At 40.4% G+C, this 18777-nt stretch overlaps 1 protein-coding gene across 1 annotated transcript in view; it reads left to right on the top strand.

Moving 5' to 3' along the window:
* The window catches only part of akap6 (A kinase (PRKA) anchor protein 6), a 157913-nt gene that overhangs the window by 53050 nt on the left and 86086 nt on the right, over positions 1–18777 (top strand). Inside the window, exons 6-7 of the mRNA XM_065253813.1 lie at positions 12524–12620; positions 17338–17507. Coding sequence (XP_065109885.1) covers positions 12524–12620; positions 17338–17507 — 267 coding nt within the window. The remainder of the gene's footprint in view (positions 1–12523; positions 12621–17337; positions 17508–18777) is intronic.

Genomic DNA, 18777 nt, shown 5'->3' with positions numbered 1-18777 from the left:
TTCATACAATGCACCTATAGCATATTGTTTTATATATACCACACAATATACTGAAGTTATCAGAATGTTGCAAATGTGCACAAGCAATGGTTTGCAATAACTAAATATTTTTATTGTTTCATAGTCAAAGTGTTTTGGTCGATGCAGAAAGCAGAGCGACTGACATACAAATCTTGGTTCCTGTGTGTGCACAAGTGCCTACGTGTCCTCTGACGTGTAGAAGATGATGAACAATCAGAACGATTTTCTGTTTTTAAATATATATTATAATATTTTAACCGTATCGCATATTGAACACAGCACTCTTTAGGAAAATATCTCATATCGTACTTTTCGTCAATTTCATGCTGTCTTATAGACTGCGTCCCAAATGGTGCACTTCATGTGGATTTGCGGTCCCGTTTAGTTACAATGACCCCCGTGTCCTCATGTCCGTTAAGTCTACAAGACTGCAGAGTGTCCCATGTGTCATTTTAGGTTTAAAAAGAGTGCTCATTGGGGCCCCCTTTTCAGTCGATATGCGCTAGTGAGGAGCGTGGTGTCCCATGTGTCATTTTAGGTTTAAAAAGATTGCTCAATGGCGCCCCCTTTTCAGTCGATATGCGTTAGTGTTGTGCGGGTCGGGATTTTTTCCAACCCACGGGTCCTGCTATTATGAAATATTTGGCCAGCCCCGCATAAAGACATGTAAATGTAAATGAAAAGAGACTTTATTTCAGCCTTATGCTACGTACACACCAAAAGCGGGGCATCAAGTTCCTTCCTCTAGATTACTCGCGGGATTTAACTTACACATTTTTAGTTGAATATTTTCAACTTGGGCGAAGACAGGTTTGAGGCGAATAGCGTCTGTTTTCGCGGCAGACGCGCTGCCCATATCACGTCAATTGCATCGCCCCACGTTAGGACGCGTCTGATCGCATCTTTGCATTGATTTTGTATGTAATCTACTCGCGCAAATCGTTGAACTCGCATCTAGTGTGAACCCACAGCTAAAGGAAACAGCCATTAAATTACATCGCCCTGTAAACTGGCAACAACATCCGTTTAAGAACCATAGAATCCAGCATGGGCGTATTAATATAGAGATAGGATAATGATAAACATTTAAACATTTACAAAGCAGCATTTGTATTATCTATTCACAAATTCCCGACCTTATTTCTCCCGCACCTTGTCTTTCATCTTTTTTTATTTCTTCGTTTGTTTTGTTGTTGTGGCAGGGGGAGCTAACATTACTTGGCGCTTTCAGACGTGAGGCCAAAGGTTTTGGGATATCAAGTTACGTTGCGGAGGTTACGTTGCGAAGGTTACGTTGCGAAGGTTACGTTGCGAAGGTTACGTTGTGGAGGTTACGTTGCGGAGGTTACGTTGCGGAGGTTACGTTGCGGAGGTTACATTGCTGAGGTTACGTTGCGAAGGTTACGTTGCGAAGGTTTCGTTGCGGAGGTTACGTTGTGAAGGTTACGCTGCGGAGGTTACGTTACGGAGGTTACCTTGCGGATGTTACGTTGCTGAGGTTACGTTGCGAAGGTTACGTTGCGAAGGTTTCGTTGCGGAGGTTACGTTGCGGAGGTTACGTTGTGGAGGTTACATTGCGGAGGTTACGTTGCGGAGGTTAAGTTGCTATGTATGCCGACAAAGAACTTAATAAAAATGAAAATACATATTCCTAAATATTTAATAGGCCATTGCACGCAACATACATGTTTTTTTATTTTGTTTTTAATGACCCACCCTCGCAATAAAGTGACAATTTCTTCACCTGCCCTGACCCACGGGTTAGCCGCGGGGCCTGCGGGTTATGACACGACCCGCGCATCACTAATATGCTCGCTTGATTAGCATTTTTCTGAGCCTGCACTTGTGCGTGCATGGCAGCAAACTTCTTTCCGACAATCAAAGCAGCTTTACGTCACAAAAGTGCAGACTTGTAAGAAAGAGGTACCATTCAGGACAGGGCCATAGTGTACGATCATTTAATCTTTATCTTTCATAGTATGCATAGTGTGTAGGGTGACCATACATGCCATTCTTCCCAGACGCATCCGAGCCAGGATTTCGGGTGCGTCTTCCAGAAGTCTTATTTGTTTATCGCATACGTCATCCATCAAGGTTTACTATTTCAGAGAAGCAACCACTACATTTAAAGTAAGAGTAAAATGGTGTATGTATAATGTTTTTAACTAAATGTGAGAACCTTGATGGCGTGTGCGGTCGAAAAAATATGCACCTGAAATCCAGGACAGGACACGCCCGGGAAGAATGGCATGTATGGTCACCCTAATAGTGTGGGAAGCACACAGTAGGAAAAAATAATACTATGGAAGTGAATAGGACTCATGAATTGTTTGGTTACAAACAAACATTCCCCAAAATATATTCCTTCATGTTCATCAGAACAAAGAAATGTTTACAGGTTTCTAACAACATGAAAGTAAGTAAATGATGACAGAATTTTTATTTTTGGGTGAACTATCCCTTTAATGTACTAATTTGGATCGCACCAATCTTTCTCAGTGTGGATAATGTGTAAATCGGTATGCTGCCAGAGTCAGTATTGGTCTCGGCACAAAAGCTCCTAATAACCAGCACAGCATCCCCTGTGCCAAATAAACACATCTTTCTATAAACTCACTTGTTCCTCCACCCCGCCTGACCTATTTGATCCAGGAGAGACTGACGGGCCGCCCCCCGTCTGCCCACCATGAAATCCACGGATTCCATCAGACCACAGCGCAAACTCCTCGTCCAGCGGTTTTTCTCCTTCCCGTCTCTCTTTCTGATTTAAGGATTAGGACAGGTGGACGTTCGTGGTCCAGCGGTTACCGTGGCACATCTATTGATGTCAAGTAAGCGATAACCCCCCTGCCCCTACGTCGGATCCTAGCAGGGAGCTTCAGTTCGTGGCGAGCACCACGTCCTGTCTGTCGGGCTCACACACACGTATCGCACAACGAAAGCTAGCAGAACAAAGCACATATCACCTTAGATGTGAGGATTGAACACAAATATCATGGAATCGAGTCGAAAAGCCACATTTCAGCTTCATGGTCTCAAAATATAAGATTGCATCGGATTTTCTCTTTGAATCCGGGATCTCAAGGTTAAGGTGATGATGAAATGGATGCAAGGGTGATTTGGACACCTTGTGCAAAACGTGATATTTAGCTATCTTTATTACATAAAACATGATTATTGGTTACGCTCAACCTTGAATTGGAGGTGCAGGATTGTTATACAGAATCTCCCCTGTAGGATGTTAATAAGATTGTGGGATATTGATACGCTCTCAGTTATGGCTGATAGGATTATTACTGCTGGGGTTTCTTGAATGCAGTGTAAGAGCGTCCTTGCCGTGTGCTCCAGAAATTGACATTACCTCTCCACCGCTATTGTCAGATTTTTAGGTATTTGGTTGATAATATGACTGATAGATATCTGTTTATTCTGCCATTTTTTGCTTTGTTTTGTTTACTCATTTTAAAGACGTTTAGCTTTGTAAAGGATATCAATTTCAGCCTCTATCCGAAGCCATAAATAAGCTCTCCTCACTCTCTCTCCTGTCTGTCATGAGTGATAAATTCTCTCACCTGCTGATCCATCACGTGTCCGTCACGCTTTCCGATGGAGTGAAGTTTCAGACACAAAACTAGAGCCCTCGTTTTGTACGCATGATGGTCATTTTTGAGCTTTAAAGATTAGCATTGAATACTAGTTTCCTCTGCTGTATACTGCCTAGTATTTAAAAAAGAGCATGCAATGAAAAGGGCTTTAAAGGAATATTCCACATTCAAATTTTTTTTGGATAATTACCTATCCCCATGTCTTTATTTGTTCAGTCGAGAAGAACATCACACTAGCCGTGTGATGCGCCAGCGTGACCTTACGTATTATGTAATCACGTCGAAAGGTCACTCATGATGTATGCGAAACTCCAGTGTTTACAAGTGTGGAAAAAGAGGAGCGTTCAGACGTTGTTGTATGTGGAATGATACCAATTAATGTCTTTGTGTCAGTTTATTGTTTAAAAGGTATGCAAGTGTGTGTTAGAGGTCTTCTTGGGTCCAAAGAAATGTACCCGACCCGAAATGACCCGATGATCACTTTCTACCCGAACCCGACGTGCATAATACATTTTTGTTAAAAGAAAGACCTGACCCGAGACAAACCCGAGAAAATTAGCCCCGAGTTCAACCCAAACCAGTGGCAACTTTTTTTTCAACCCGACTGGACCCGAATGAAAATGGCACCGACTTTGTGCAGTCTACAGCTCTGCACGCAGAAGTCAGACAGAAAGAAACCCCGCTGGTCTCGCAACCAATTTGGCAAGGTGCTCCATTTGTTTTACTTTGTTATATGATGACGACACCAAGGTAACCGCTAAATTTTACATTTAAAATTGACTGACGAAATTAAATTTAACGAAAATTAACCTACCGCCAGACACACAATGTCGCAAGCGCTCTTGTCAAACAGAGGAGAGGTTTGAAAAGGACATTGACGCACACACGTGAGAGAGTACGGGTCTTCGGGTCCATTCGAAAAAAACAACTTCATTTAAATTTACCTGAGACCCGATGTCGCTATTATTATACCCGACCCATGTCCGAGGCACACGTGAAAGTTTTAGACCCGAACCCGATCGGGTCTCGGGGCAGACCTCGGGTTTTCCAATCTAAGTGGACCCGCGAAGACCTCTAGTGTGTACGCGTGACCTTTCGATGCGATTACGTAATACGTAAGGTAGGGGTGACCCCGAATAGTCGAAGATTCGATGCATCGATAGGAGAAGCCTGATTCGACTACCAATCTCACAGTCGAATCGTTGCAGATGTGTTATGAAATGAGGATCATTCAATTTTAGCCATATATGGGTTCACACATTATCTGATTTCACATATAACAGCTTTCTCACAATATATTAATATACAGCATATTATGATAATGCTGCAAATAATATGTGAAGTAGCAGCTTTCAATAAATATTTTTAAAATGTGTTAATAAATCCAACATCCCCTGTGACCGGGCTACACGGAGGTTTCTTAGTTAATAAAACATTGCCTCTTTGTTTCTACATTTAAAAGACAAAGCTGGCAATTATATTATGGCACTAGTTTTCTATTCTTTTAATAATGTATTTTATTTTATTTATAAATCACTCTGGGTTATCTGATTTGATTGAACTATTTGGCTTGTGTTTTGTTTCTGTGCACTTGAGGCATTTTGTATATTTGTTCTGCACCTTGTTACTTCTGACCTTATTTTATTAAAAAAAAAATATTTATTATAAACGTAAATTCTGATCTAATTTAAGTCTGTAAATTTTGGATAGCTTTTCGTTGTATCAATGTTGCGCTACTGCGTGGTGGCCATGCTTGCGCATGTAATTTAGCCGAACGGGCTAGGTGCTCTGCGTCTCATATTTAGGAGTTCATCAAACTAAACATTAAAAAACGGATGTTTTTCGACGGGTATAAGTTTTTAAAATGTATTTATCATACATTTTGGTTATCTTGTCAAAAGTTAAACTACAAAACAGGTAAGCCGTTATTTTAAATTTCGGTGATGAAACGGAAACTATCTGCACCGAACCTATTTCTGCCTGACACGAATGTCTTTCTTGTGATTTAATATTATGGTTGGTGTTCACTTTTAAATGATAGCAAAGAGATTCCTGAAATAAATAATATCATCCGGTCTTTCTGTATCTAAAGTGAATACAGAGAGGATCAAAGTCAGAGCAAGCAAGCAGGTATTTCTGTGCTAAATAATAACGCGTAGTGTCTATAAAATCATTAATTTCAGTGTTTTTCATGTTATAAATTAACGTTTAATGAATTGTAAATAAAGATTAGTTTTTATCATTTACAGTCACAATCACAAATTATTTGTCATTTCTCATTTGTCGGGTTTTTTTTAGGTCATGACTGCTTTGACGCGCTATATCTCCAAATTAAATAAAACACTGAATTAGCCGAGGTTTCCAAGGCAGAATCACCGTTGTTATTTTTTTTTAGGTTTAGTTATCAAAATGTATTTTTGTGTGATGTTCTGTAGATCTTGGCTTTAAAATGTTATGAGGAATAAATAAACAAATGTTGCCTTATATATTTTACCTTAAAAAAATAAATATATAAATGCATCGTCAGTTTTGTATTCGTTCATCACTTGAAAGACAGTTTTGGTCACTTTAACAGAAAGTTGTTTATGTGTGCTGCTTGTGAAAGAAAATAAAAGTTAACAATTTGTACCTGGTCTGGCCCCCTCCCAACCCATGCAGACAAACATAGATATGATTCGACTATCGGTCGACTATGGAAAGATTCGACAATTCAGATTCGAATATGTAAATCCTTAGTCGAGGACACCCCTAACGTAAGGTTGCACTGGCGCGTCACACAGCTAGTGAAGTTGTGGTTTAACAAAACATATTTTTATTTTTTTGGCAAAAATGATGATCGTTTCACTAGATAATAAGACCCTTATGTCTCGGTTGGGATTGTTTAGAGCCCTTTGAAGCTGCATTGAAACGGCAATTTAAACTGCATTTAAACTGTGTTGAGGTCCACTAATGGCGCTTTTCCATTGCATAGTACCCCACGGTTTGGTTTGGGTCAGCTTACTCTTGGGGTCTTTTTACTGGGTGCAGTAAGTAGTATCCAATACTTTTTTTTAGTACCACCTCAGTTGGGGTTCCAAGCGACCCGAGTTGATACCAAAACGTGACACGAACACACTGTAGATCACTGATTGGTCTGAGAAAATCATCACTACCACCGTCATCACTATAATGTAAAAGATTAGCTTTACCTTCATGCTAGCTTGCGCTGTCTCGAGCAAACATGTTGTCCTCTGTGCTTTGCTATAAGTTCCCAAACTCCCTTTTAGCGAAAAAAAAACATCCACAGGTTGAGAATCAGGAACACCATAACAGTTTTTTTCCAGACTTGCAGTTTGTGGTGGCACATCCGCACATATGCTTAAATGCAACTTAAATGAGGCTCAGCGGAGCGCGTCGCCTGACACCACCAGTGTTTTTACAAAAAGTACAAAGTAGTAGTGATTAACGCGGTGTGCAAACATTTATTTGTGGAGGTAAATTTAAATTTTGTGGCGGACTGAAAAAATAAATGAATGTATGGGAATGTTCAACGATGCTCTCACTTGTATGATGTCACAGCAGTAGGCAGCGCAAATATAACAACACACCTATAATCCCTCCCACTGCGAAGTGTTATTAAACTCGATGGAAAAGCTAACCAAACCAAAGTGAGGTGAGCTGACCTGACCTAAACCGTGGGGTAACATGCAATGGAAATGCTCCATGGAGTCCACTACATGGAGAAAAATCCTGGAATGTTTTCCTTAAAAAACTTAATTTTTTTTAACAAAGAAAGACATAAACATCTTGGATGATATGGGGTGAGTAAATTATCAGGATTTTTTTAATAAAAGTGGAGTAATCCTTTAAACAGTATGTGAGATTCTTGTCACATGACCTCATAATTAATGTAAATTTTTTATGCATATTTGCATTAGCAGTGGCATTTAGCTTTCATCAGTTATATTTTTTATTCAATGTGAAGAATAAAAAGTCTTAAAGTCAATATAAATCAGCATTCACCCCCTATTTCGTCCATAATGTGGCAGTAAAACTGTAAAAATAAAGTAAATAGCCCAAAAATTGCAGTACAGAATGGTTAAGCTGCAGAGAGACAGGCATCTCTCTGTCAGGTAGACAGGTAGACGTTCTGCCCGTCAGCTGAAGGTGAAAACAGGCCGTGGCAGATCCCGCTGCCCTCCGTAACGCTGGTCAGATCAGAACGGTCGGTAATGGCATGAAACAGGTCAGAGAGAGATCTGAAGAGGTGAGAATCGATGGTGAGGATGGCTCTAGGCGCCTCAACCGCGGGCCCCCGTGGGAGCGCGGCCCACCGCCCTCCTCATCCCCCTCTTTTCCCATCTTCAAAAGCACATCCCACACCCCCTTTCCTCCCGAACCCAGGATAATGCTCTCTACTCTTTGATTACACTTAGCAACTGGAGAGCCCTCCGCTCGAGAGCGTGGGGTTTTATCAAAACCAATCAACATGAAAGTTTTTATCAGACGCTGTCGCACCCACTGAAGGGCGAGAGTGGGAAAGAGTGTCGGGTGGGGTTTACTGGGAAAAAGAAGGTTATAGTTGAAATGGAGACATCAGAGTAAATGGACGGCGTGTTGGGAGACGTATACGCGGCTGGGATTTGTTGAACGCTGATGGATCCTTTGAGCCTCTGTGCACCACACCATTGTCGGTATTAGAGAGACAGAAATAGTAGCATTAGAGGCATATTTTAAATATTAGGCATCTTTTTAGATATTTAATTTTGGTCTAATCAGAAGCAGCAATGCATGTGCACTTTGCAGAGAAGGCAATCCCATAAACCTTAGTCAAAAACTTTAGATTTATGGTAGCTGTCATCGGGGCGGTACCCTTTCAAAAAGTACATATTTGCACCTCAGAGGTACATATTGGTACCAAAGGGTGCATTAGAACTTTAAAGGTGCATTGTGTAACTTTAAGAAGGATCTCTTGACAAAAATGCAATATAATATACATAACTATATTATCATGAAGACCTTACGAAATAGCCTGTATTCCTTCCAGAAAAACGTAAACGTTTTTGGTGATTGTTGTGGGCAAAAATCCTTGATCTTGCGGCACGTTTTCTTAAAAAATGCGATGGAATATGCAGGATATTTATGAGATGAAATTGCGTTGTTTCAATGAAGTTCACATCACATAATCACGTCACTTCATAATGTTCACAACAGGGCACATGTGTGCACATATAAATATGTGTCAAGTAAATGCAACATTTTCAACTTTCCGCTAAGATATGTGATTTTTCCTACGAAAACGCAGGGATTATGAAATCATGCAAGCCCTGCATATTTTGCGCACGAAAATCTGCAATTTATGTGGCGAAAAAATGCGTCCCCCGGGTAAATATGCAGACTTTGGGTGATTATGTGTTGAATCATGTGATTGCATAATCACGTTTTTCTGGAGGTACGGTCCTTAATGGGCATACACCAAATGCGAATTCAACGATTTGCGCGAGTAGATTATATACAAAGTCGATGCAAAGGGACAAATTGCCGCAAACTTGCACGGCATGATGCGAATGACGCGAATTGGCTATTTGCCTCAAACGCGTTGAAACGCAAGTTGAAAATATTTAACTAAAGCAAGCAATTTACATAACGAGAAGTTAAATCCTGTGAGTAATCTAAAGCGAGGAACGCTATGCTTTGTGTTTGGTGTGTATGATGAGCCGTTTCACCGTGGGTCCCCTACAAGGAACTCACTGACATGTTTCTACAGTAGCCCTTAATGGACAAACTGCTGTTTTGTCACTACTGTACGTTGTCTCAGATGATGATGTGTTTGTCCTGTGGTGGCTACCGTAGCTTCTCTATGCATTTTGAAAGGAAGGGGTGAGCTGTGGACTGAGCCGTTAGTTGCAATTTACAATCTTACCTGTATACACCACTAAAATCTGCACAGTGGACCTTTAAAGGTGCATATTGGTACAAAATGTATACATATCTGTACCCAAATGCTACATATTAAAGGGTACTGACCCTGTGATGGCTTGGGACCATTTTTGACCATCTCTCCTGACCATGTCGTTTACTAAATTATATCTGCTAGATGTTTATATTTTTTAAGTATTGAGTTGGTAATGAACATTTCAATTATTTCTAAAGTACTCCAGATTAATTTTTATTTAGGATGCTGCTGCCTAAGCAGTAAGCAACCTACGTAGGGCAGCTCACTAGGTTTTGAAACAGAGCCTCTGATTTAGACAGGAAAAGCAGTCGGTAACACTGTGAGCTCTTGAGGTCATTTTCTGGAGGGCAGAACTGTGGGAGAAAATGGCTTCAGTTTTATAACATCATTTGAATATTAGTTTATGCCGCGGATGATGAATTAGAGGGAAGGCTGTCGTTTGTTAATAATTCAGCGGCGCAGGGATAGCGTGATCAACTCGGACAAATACAGAGAGATGGGCTTCATTCCTCCGAGGATCAATGAATAATGTTCGTTTGAGATCAAGGACTGTAGTGAAGGGTGTTTAAAGGTTGTTTGTCGGCGAAAAAATTATATGCATTTCGCTGCCAAAGGATCCAAAACCCCTCCAATATCTGACTTACTTGTTCCTGCTAGATGTCGATGAAGCTAAATGGAGAATAATGAATGGATAATAAATGGAGATTCTGTTGAAGTTATTTCAATAACATATTCAATAAGATTTCTAATGTTATTGCCCTTTAAAATGTCCTAATATGTACCATTTAGGTAAAGATATGTATACATTTGGTACCACATGAGGTACTAATATGCATTCTTTTTGAAAGGGCACCGCCCCAGTGACAGCTAGCAACACTTTTTTTACATTTTTTTTTCTTGACAGTGTAAATTATATTGCTTAATACTTTACTTTAATTGTATGTCAGTTATTCACATTTTAACTCTTTCCCCACCCAAAAAAAGAAATTGAATGCCTTCCAGAAAATGTTCTTCTATAAATATATAAACATACAATATACCAAATGAAAGAACAGACCCTCTGCTCTTAAACAAACAAACAAACAAAAAACAAATTTTGATAGAGATAATTGCATTTTTGTGAAGGACTTTTGTTAGCGATCAGATTCAGAACGATCATCAAAACATACAAAGAGTTTTTACTGTTTCTGAATCAGTGTATGCGTGTTTTATAAGTTGTGTAAGAGCGACACTTAGTGAATAATAGGAAATATAGATTGCTGTAAAAACTCGTCAGGGAAGTGTTTTCTCTTAATTGACGAGATAAATCATTAACGGCGGGGAAAGAGTTATGTGTGGATTCTTAGTGGCATCTAGTGGTGAGATTGTGAATTGCAACTAAAGGCTCAGATCAAAGCTCACCCCTTCCTTTCGAAACGCATAGAGAAGCTACGGTAGCCGACACGGGACAAACATGTCATCGTCTGAGAAACGTAGTGACGAAACACGCTCTGTAAAGCAGTTTGTCCGTTTATGGCTACGGTAGAAACATTGTGGCGCGAAATGGCTTCCATTTAAGGGGAATGTGGCTTATGTAGATAAAAACATCTAATTCTAAGGTAATAATAACAATACAGTTCATTATGTAAGGTCTTTATATATCACTTATAATATACACTCACCTAAAGAATTATTAGGGACACCTGTTCAATTTCTCATTAATGCAATTATCTAATCAACCAATCAATCACATGGCAGTTGCTTCAATGCATTTAGGGATGTGGTCCTGGTCAAGACAATCTCCTGAACTCCAAACTGAATGTCAGAATGGGTAAGAAAGGTGATTTAAGCAATTTGAGCGTGGCATGGTTGTTGGTGCCAGACGGGCCGGTCTGAGTATTTCACAATCTGCTCAGTTACTGGGATTTTCACGCACAACCATTTCTAGGGTTTACAAAGAATGGTGTGAAAAGGGAAAAACAACCAGTATGCAGCAGTCCTGTAGGCGAAAATGCCTTGTTGATGCTAGAGGTCAGAGGAGAATGGGCCGACTGATTCAAGCTGATAGAAGAGCAACTTTGGCTGAAATAACCACTTGTTACAACCGAGGTATGCAGCAAAGCATTTGTGAAGCCACAGCACGCAAAACCTTGAGGTGGATGGACTACAACAGCAGAAGACCCCACTGGGTACCACTCATCTCCCCTACAAATAGGAAAAAGAGGCTACAATTTGCACAAGCTCACCAAAATTGGACATTCAGATGGTAGATTCAGAATTTGGCGTCCCCATCCTCTGATGGCTACTTCCAGCCAGAAAATGCACAATGTCACAAAGCTCAAATCATTTCAAATTGGATTCTTGAACATGACAATGAGTTCACTGTGCTAAAATGGCCCCCACAGTCATCAGATCTCAACCCAATAGAGCATCTTTGGGATGTGGTGGAACGGGAGCTTCGTGCCCTGGATGTGCATCCCACAAATCTCCATCAACTGCAAGATGCTGTCCTATCAATATGGGCCAACATTTCTAAAGAATGCTTTCAGCACCTTGTTGAATCAATGCCACGTAGAATTAAGGCAGTTCCGAAGGTGAAAGGGGATCAAACACAGTATTAGTATGGTGTTCCTAATAATCCTTTAGGTGAGTGTAGTTATGTATATTATATTGCATTTCTGTCAAGAGATCCTTCTAAAAGTTACACAATACACCTTTAAATAATAATGAAACAAATGAGACAAAATTTTGATACTTTGAAATTTTCAAAAAAACTGTCAGGAGCATTTTTGGGTCATCACAAAATCTTTAGAAAGGTATATGATATTAAGGGAAAATTTGTGTGTGTGTTTGTAAGGTGTTTTTGTAGTACAAGATCTGAAGAACCCTGTAGAGAACAGACACTAAGAACATGAAAAGTTGTACTGACAAATCTCCCTCGAGCTGAAGTGTCACGCTTTGTGTTCTGTGTGTATGTTAATAGAGTTTCAAACTGAACGTGGACAGTCACAGTACCCTGAAAGACAGTCTCCTGGAGGAGGGACGACATCTCCTGGAACTCATCGCCTCCCACAAATCAGGTACAGTTCTGCCCAGCCACACATTTATTATTAATGTTTGCATTAACATAGTGACCTTCAGAATTTATAAATCCTCAAGCAAGCGCTTCAGAGCCAGCGAGCTCACGTCTGCTATTCACACAGTGGCGTGTTTACCATTTTGGGGGCCCTAAGCAAAGTCCAAGGACCTGGGGCCCCCCATGCCCCAACATTAAGAAAAAAATTCTTGGTTTAAAAATACAAATAGTGCCCATTGTCTTATTAAAAAGAATAAAGAATCATTATCTGTCAAAAACATAAAGGTCTTGGTTTTACCGCAGTGGTTTCCAAACTTTTTCCAAAAGGCCCCCTTTTGTACAGAAAAATATTTTTAAGCCTATCTCAGATATATCCTTTGCTGGCAAATTCCTTATAGGATGTATTTAAAATGATGTAATTAATACAGTACTGCAACTTCAGTGTGTGATCTTAAAAAAAGCGGAATGCTTACCACGCAGACTTTTTATAACTCTGCAATCATTAAATAAAAAATCATTAAATAAGTTAACCGCTTGTGGACAGTAGGGGGCCCCCCAAGCCCGTGGGGCCCCAAGCAATTGCGTGGTTTGCGTGGTGGGTAAACACGCCACTGTATTCACATACATTACAAACCAAGCGCCCGGCTCTGAATAGAGTTCTGGGATGAAGTGGAGAGAGAGAGAGAGGTGCGAGAGCCGGCCGAGCCCTTCGAGCTGTATATGAAGAGCGCGGGAATTAAGAACAGCAGGTGGGCGAGTCAGAGGCCATGCAGATCCACACAATCCCTCTCTTTCTCTTTCTTTCTCTCTCTCTGTGTGTGATTATTCACCTGGAGAGACTCACGGAGTGCTCGGCAAATGCATAGATCCACTAATCTGACCTCCCTGCTGGTATGTCTCATCTCTGCTGGGTGAAGCCGGCTACTATTAAATATGCAGATGGTTCTCAGAGGCAGGAGCGGTTCTTTATAATGACCTGACAGATCTGTCCTGCGGTGCAACTGTGTGACAGCAGCTCCCTGCCAACTCCTTAAATACAAACATGCAAGTGCACACATATGTAGCTGTATGTTATATACACAAAAATTAAGTTAAAAAAAGGTTCTTTAGGTTCTCTGACTTCTACAGACTATAAAATGACAAGAAACAAATTCTTCTTTTAAGAACCATTGACTTCTGTGAATCTTTCACTGTAAAAGTGACCATATTCAAAAAAAAAATTCTGTGGTTTTGTTTCCCCTAAAGAATTTTAGCAGGGTTTCTTGCAGCAGAACACTTGTAATTTAGTTTTAGACATCCCTTTCTCTAACGCTCCAAATTAAAGCCAAAATATGTATGATTTTTGTTTATGAAATATCCAAAAACCACTTGCACATTTGGATATATTTATTGCAGTTGTATACTTACATTATCCCAAAAGTTCCCAAGGATTTGGAAATTTTTATTTTAAATATTGCCTTGTCCCCCTTTTGCTGACTTAAAGGACAAGTTCAGTATTTTACACTTAAAGTCCTGTTTTCAGATTGTTTATGATGAAATAGAACGGTTTTGACTGAAATTTGGACATATGATGCTGGCCTGAGAATTTTCGCATGTTTGTTGTATAAGCCCCCAACTCTACAATGACTGCATGGGTGCACTGGAACAATCTTTCCTTTTTTGAAAATCATAAAAATGTCTGCATTTGCTGGCAACTTTTTTTTTTATGCTGGCGGGAAAAGAGTTAATCTTCGCCTTTGTTATTGTGAAATAGAGACCTCTAGTGGTAAAAATCCTATATATTGTGGCTTTAAAGGAAAACACCACCATTTTTCAATATTCACTATGTTCTTACCTCAACTTAGACAAATGAAAACATACCTATCTTTATTCAATGCGTGCACTAAATCTTTGTACAGCACGTCGTGAAAGTGTTAGTATTTAGCCTAGCCCCATTCATTCCTTAGGATCCAAACAGGGATGAATTAAGAAGCCACCAAACACTTCCATGTTTTCCCTATTTAAAGACTGCTACATGAGTAAGTATGGTGACACAAAATAAAACGTGGCGATTTTTTATCGAATAAAAATGAGAACTATATTGTATGGCATAAGGGCACTTAGTTTGCTGCACTTCGACCTTGGCGTGCAGTTACATCATCACTCCTGACTACTGAGCGTCTCTTTTATCATAAACCCTTTAGACGCTTCTGCAGCAGACAGTTATTTTGACAAGACACGTGATGCACATAGGTTCACTCGACGCGCCGAAAACACATATTTTGAAATTACGAACCACACACATGACGGGCTACATACATGTTGTGATGAACTTTGCATCAAGAGCCCTCAAAAAAAGAAGTCACCGGGCACCACAAATTTAGACACCACAAATGTCTAAATGTGAACCTGCCTGTAAAAACCCAGTTAAAGTAATTTACTTATTCTTTGTAAAATCATCCTATATAACATAAATAATATAAAATATCTGTGAAAAATTTAACCTTTTGTTCCAAAAAGCCTTAGGGGCTCAAAAAGGACACTAATTGTACCTGCTGTGTTGATTTTATCATAAAATGATTTACATCATTCGAATCACAAGAATCTAAGCTTTCAAAAGATATGTGACATGTTTAGTTATTTGTTTATGAGTTGTTTTATGTCATAGGGCCCTATTTTAACGATCTGAAACGCAAGTGCGAAACGCAAAGCGCAAGTGACTTTGTGGGTGGATCTTGGGGGCTGTTGCTATTTTCCCGGTGGGAGAAATAACTCTTGCGCCAGGCGCAAATCAATAACGGGTTGGTCTGAAGTAGGTTCAATATTCATAGGTGAGATTTGGGCGTAACGTCAAATAAACCAATCAGAACGTCATCCAACATTCCCTTTAAACGCAAGTGAGCAAGTTTCATGGCGGGTTGCTATTATTATGACGGATTTAACTTATGAAAATATTTTAATCGTTATTTGCATGAGAATTTTTTTACGCAGCCACACAAAATAAATAAAAACTATCACCACAATGCTCACCACTATGATTCCCCTTATCTCATGTGTTAATATTTTTTATTGTAACAATTTATGATTTGCAAAAATAACTGTTGCATCTGTGTAGATTAGAAAAGCAAAGTGTGCGCGCGTTGTGCACGCTATACATTATGGTCAAGCATGCGCCCTTAAAATAGCATAATGAACAACGCGCCACTGACTTTAAACTTTTTTTTTCTGGTCAGTGGCGCAATTGTTTTTTGAAACTGCAAAATAGCATCAGGGATGGTTTGCGCCGCAACACGCCTCCTTTTTTGCGCTGAATCGCCCAGGGAGCGCAAGTTCATTCCCTAGTTTTCCGACGTGCGTCTGTGGAGGGAAAAACCCGCTGTGCGCCGGTGCAAAATACGAATGATACATGCGTCACTGACAAAGTCAATTGCGCTGGGTGCAAGATAGGGCGCATAAAGTTTTTTGTCAAATAATGCAATGTTCCTCCCACGGTGCATTGCAACGCTATATTGACTGAAAGGGTGAGATGTCAAAGATTAAAATCAATGTGAAATCAAACGTTGATGTTCAAAATCTTGTCATCAGATTATGATACTTTAACCTGGATTTCACAGACAGGGTCACAAATGTAAAAAGGACTTAGTTTGAATAAGTGATTTGGGTAGACGGGACAGTACTGCATTCTAAACATAAGGGAGTGTCTGCATAATACATAACTTTTTTAAACAACAAAACAAATCTGTTTAGCATGATATAACCTCGTATATAGTAGATATATATATTCAGTCTTGTAATTAGAAGCAAATCCAGCTTTCCACTTTAACCAGTATCGCCCCGTATCTTAGCAACTCTGCAGACAGGTATCACTCCTCAGGTGTAAGTGTCCACTTCTATCACCGAGCGCTGTGCATGGCCGGAGGTCTGATCCCGATACAATGCAGGGTCACACTCACATATGCTCACATTTCCTCTTCCACCGCATTTATCTTAATTTATGCTTTTTAATTACTGTGAACAAATAGGATTTGAGACCGAGATGCTGATTGCGGTCGGTGGATACGCGATGAGTTTAACCCATAATACTCTGGGATTAACCGAACGCCCGGATCCTCATCAGATGCAAACACATTCGCAGTCCGGCTTGAGTCACAGAGTGTTGTTTTTTACAGCAGCTAATCACCGGATGAGGAAAAACAGATATTATGATTGACTTGTTCAATATATCATTTTTTTAGCACTGGATAATGTTTATGATTAAGATGATGGTGGTGATTATGATAATGCCGTGAGCGTTATTATTCCTGATGTGGTGGAGGGTGTGGGTTAAAATAAAAAGCAATGTGTGTCCATGTGATCATTAAGGGGGAGTTGTGATAAATGGTTAAATCACAGCACATTAAAGGCTCATTAAAATAACTGTAGGGGAACTTGTGTGTGTGTGCGATGGATGTCACTTACACTAACTGTGGGTTTTAAGTGGGTTGGTTGGCACCAACTACATGAATGCACAATGTCCACTGTACATAAACAGTATATACATTGCATACATTACAAAATATAACTTTTAATAATGAGTAAGATCATGTCAAAGATGCTCCAACAGGACACATCTGTACCGCTTTTAAAAATAATCCCAGATGGATGCCGCTAAACAACGGGCAGCCTTATGTGTCAGTCTATCACTGTATCTCAATATATGTGTGAATTCATATGCTGGTTGTCTTTTGTGTTCGCTTAAACAGGGTTACGTGACATCCTCCATATGGTCTCGTGCCAGTGGCAGGAGCTACAGAGGCAGATTCGGCGTCAACACAACTGGATGCTACGCACGCTGGACGCCATCAAAACCCAAATCCTGTTCGGCGAGGGGAACGAAGAACAGGAGGCCAACAGTCATCACGACAGCCCCAAGGTAAAGCCATTCACCCGGCTTAACGTCACCGCTCCGTATCCAAATCCTGAATCTTTCCATCTGTCTCGTGGTATCCGATCTGCAAAATAAACAAACACGGGGCCAAGCTCTGCAGATTTCCATAAGAAAGGGATCAAGAAAGACACGTTAGTAAGACGTATCTTTCGAAAAGATATGCGTGATACGAATGAAAGCCTTGTGTCCGTAAACGAGGACGAAATTCGATCGCTCTCACGAACGGCGTGCAATCTCGGCTCGGAAACTCGATTTATATTTCACACTTAATGTGTAATTGCAGGCGTAGACCAATTTCTCATTGTTTAATTGTCAATTGTGATTGGGTAATTGCACTCCAATTAGACGGCGTGTTTGTGTGTATGGCTTCTGAGAGCGAGGCATGGCGGGAACAGCGCCACATGTTTGTGTTTCAGCAGGGCGAGTGTGACAGCAGCAGCTTTAGGAACAGCGTGATCTCGGCTGGATTTCCCCCGGGAGCTCCAGCATCACCAGGACGCAATCTTTACTGCTTCTCTCCTCTGTAATCTCTTCTGCTTCATCTGCAGAAAACCAGAATGCCAGGGACTCTCGCTCTCCGTCTCTTGTGTCACTCTGTCCTCATCTGTATCTCTCTTTTTCTCCTTCTCTTGCTTTCTCTTTGTTGCTTTCCGGCCCATTCTCTCTCTCTCTCTCTCTCTCCTCTGTTTTCTCTTCAATGTCTCACACTGCTGGCATATAAGTTTTTTCAAAATGCTAACAGGATTCTGCATGCAGCATATACTGGTTTTTAATTATATGCAAAACATAAAACAGTCGATTTTTTTTTTTAAGTAAGTCATTGACAGTGCAGAAGTTGTCGACTTAAATCTTTTTTGTGGCCGGTTGCCCGAATGATGTTTTTTCTGGATGTCTTGTATATCCAGCAGTGGCGGCCAGTGACTTCTCTTCCGAGTGGCGGGAATTCAAAATATGTGTTCGGAGTGTCGTGTGTGGCTCATCATGTCAAAATATGTTTTCAATGCGTCATGTGAACCTATGTGCATCATGCGTCATGTCAAAATACGTGCCTGCTGCACATGCGTCGAAAAGGGTTTATGATAAAAGAGACGCTCACGTTCACAAAATACTCAAAAGACACTAACTTAAAGGCGGTGTGCATGATCTCTGAAAGCCAATGTTGACATTTGAAATCACCTAAACAAACACGCCCCTACCCCAATAGAATCTGGACCTTCATTTGATAGACCCACCCCACACATACGAAACTCAGGCA

The sequence above is a fragment of the Paramisgurnus dabryanus genome, chromosome 17 (genome assembly GCF_030506205.2).
Source record: "Paramisgurnus dabryanus chromosome 17, PD_genome_1.1, whole genome shotgun sequence".
In the NCBI taxonomy this organism is placed as follows: Eukaryota; Metazoa; Chordata; class Actinopteri; order Cypriniformes; family Cobitidae; genus Paramisgurnus; species Paramisgurnus dabryanus.
Note: the sequence above shows the minus strand (reverse complement) of the source record. Positions and strands in the feature narration are given on the sequence as shown.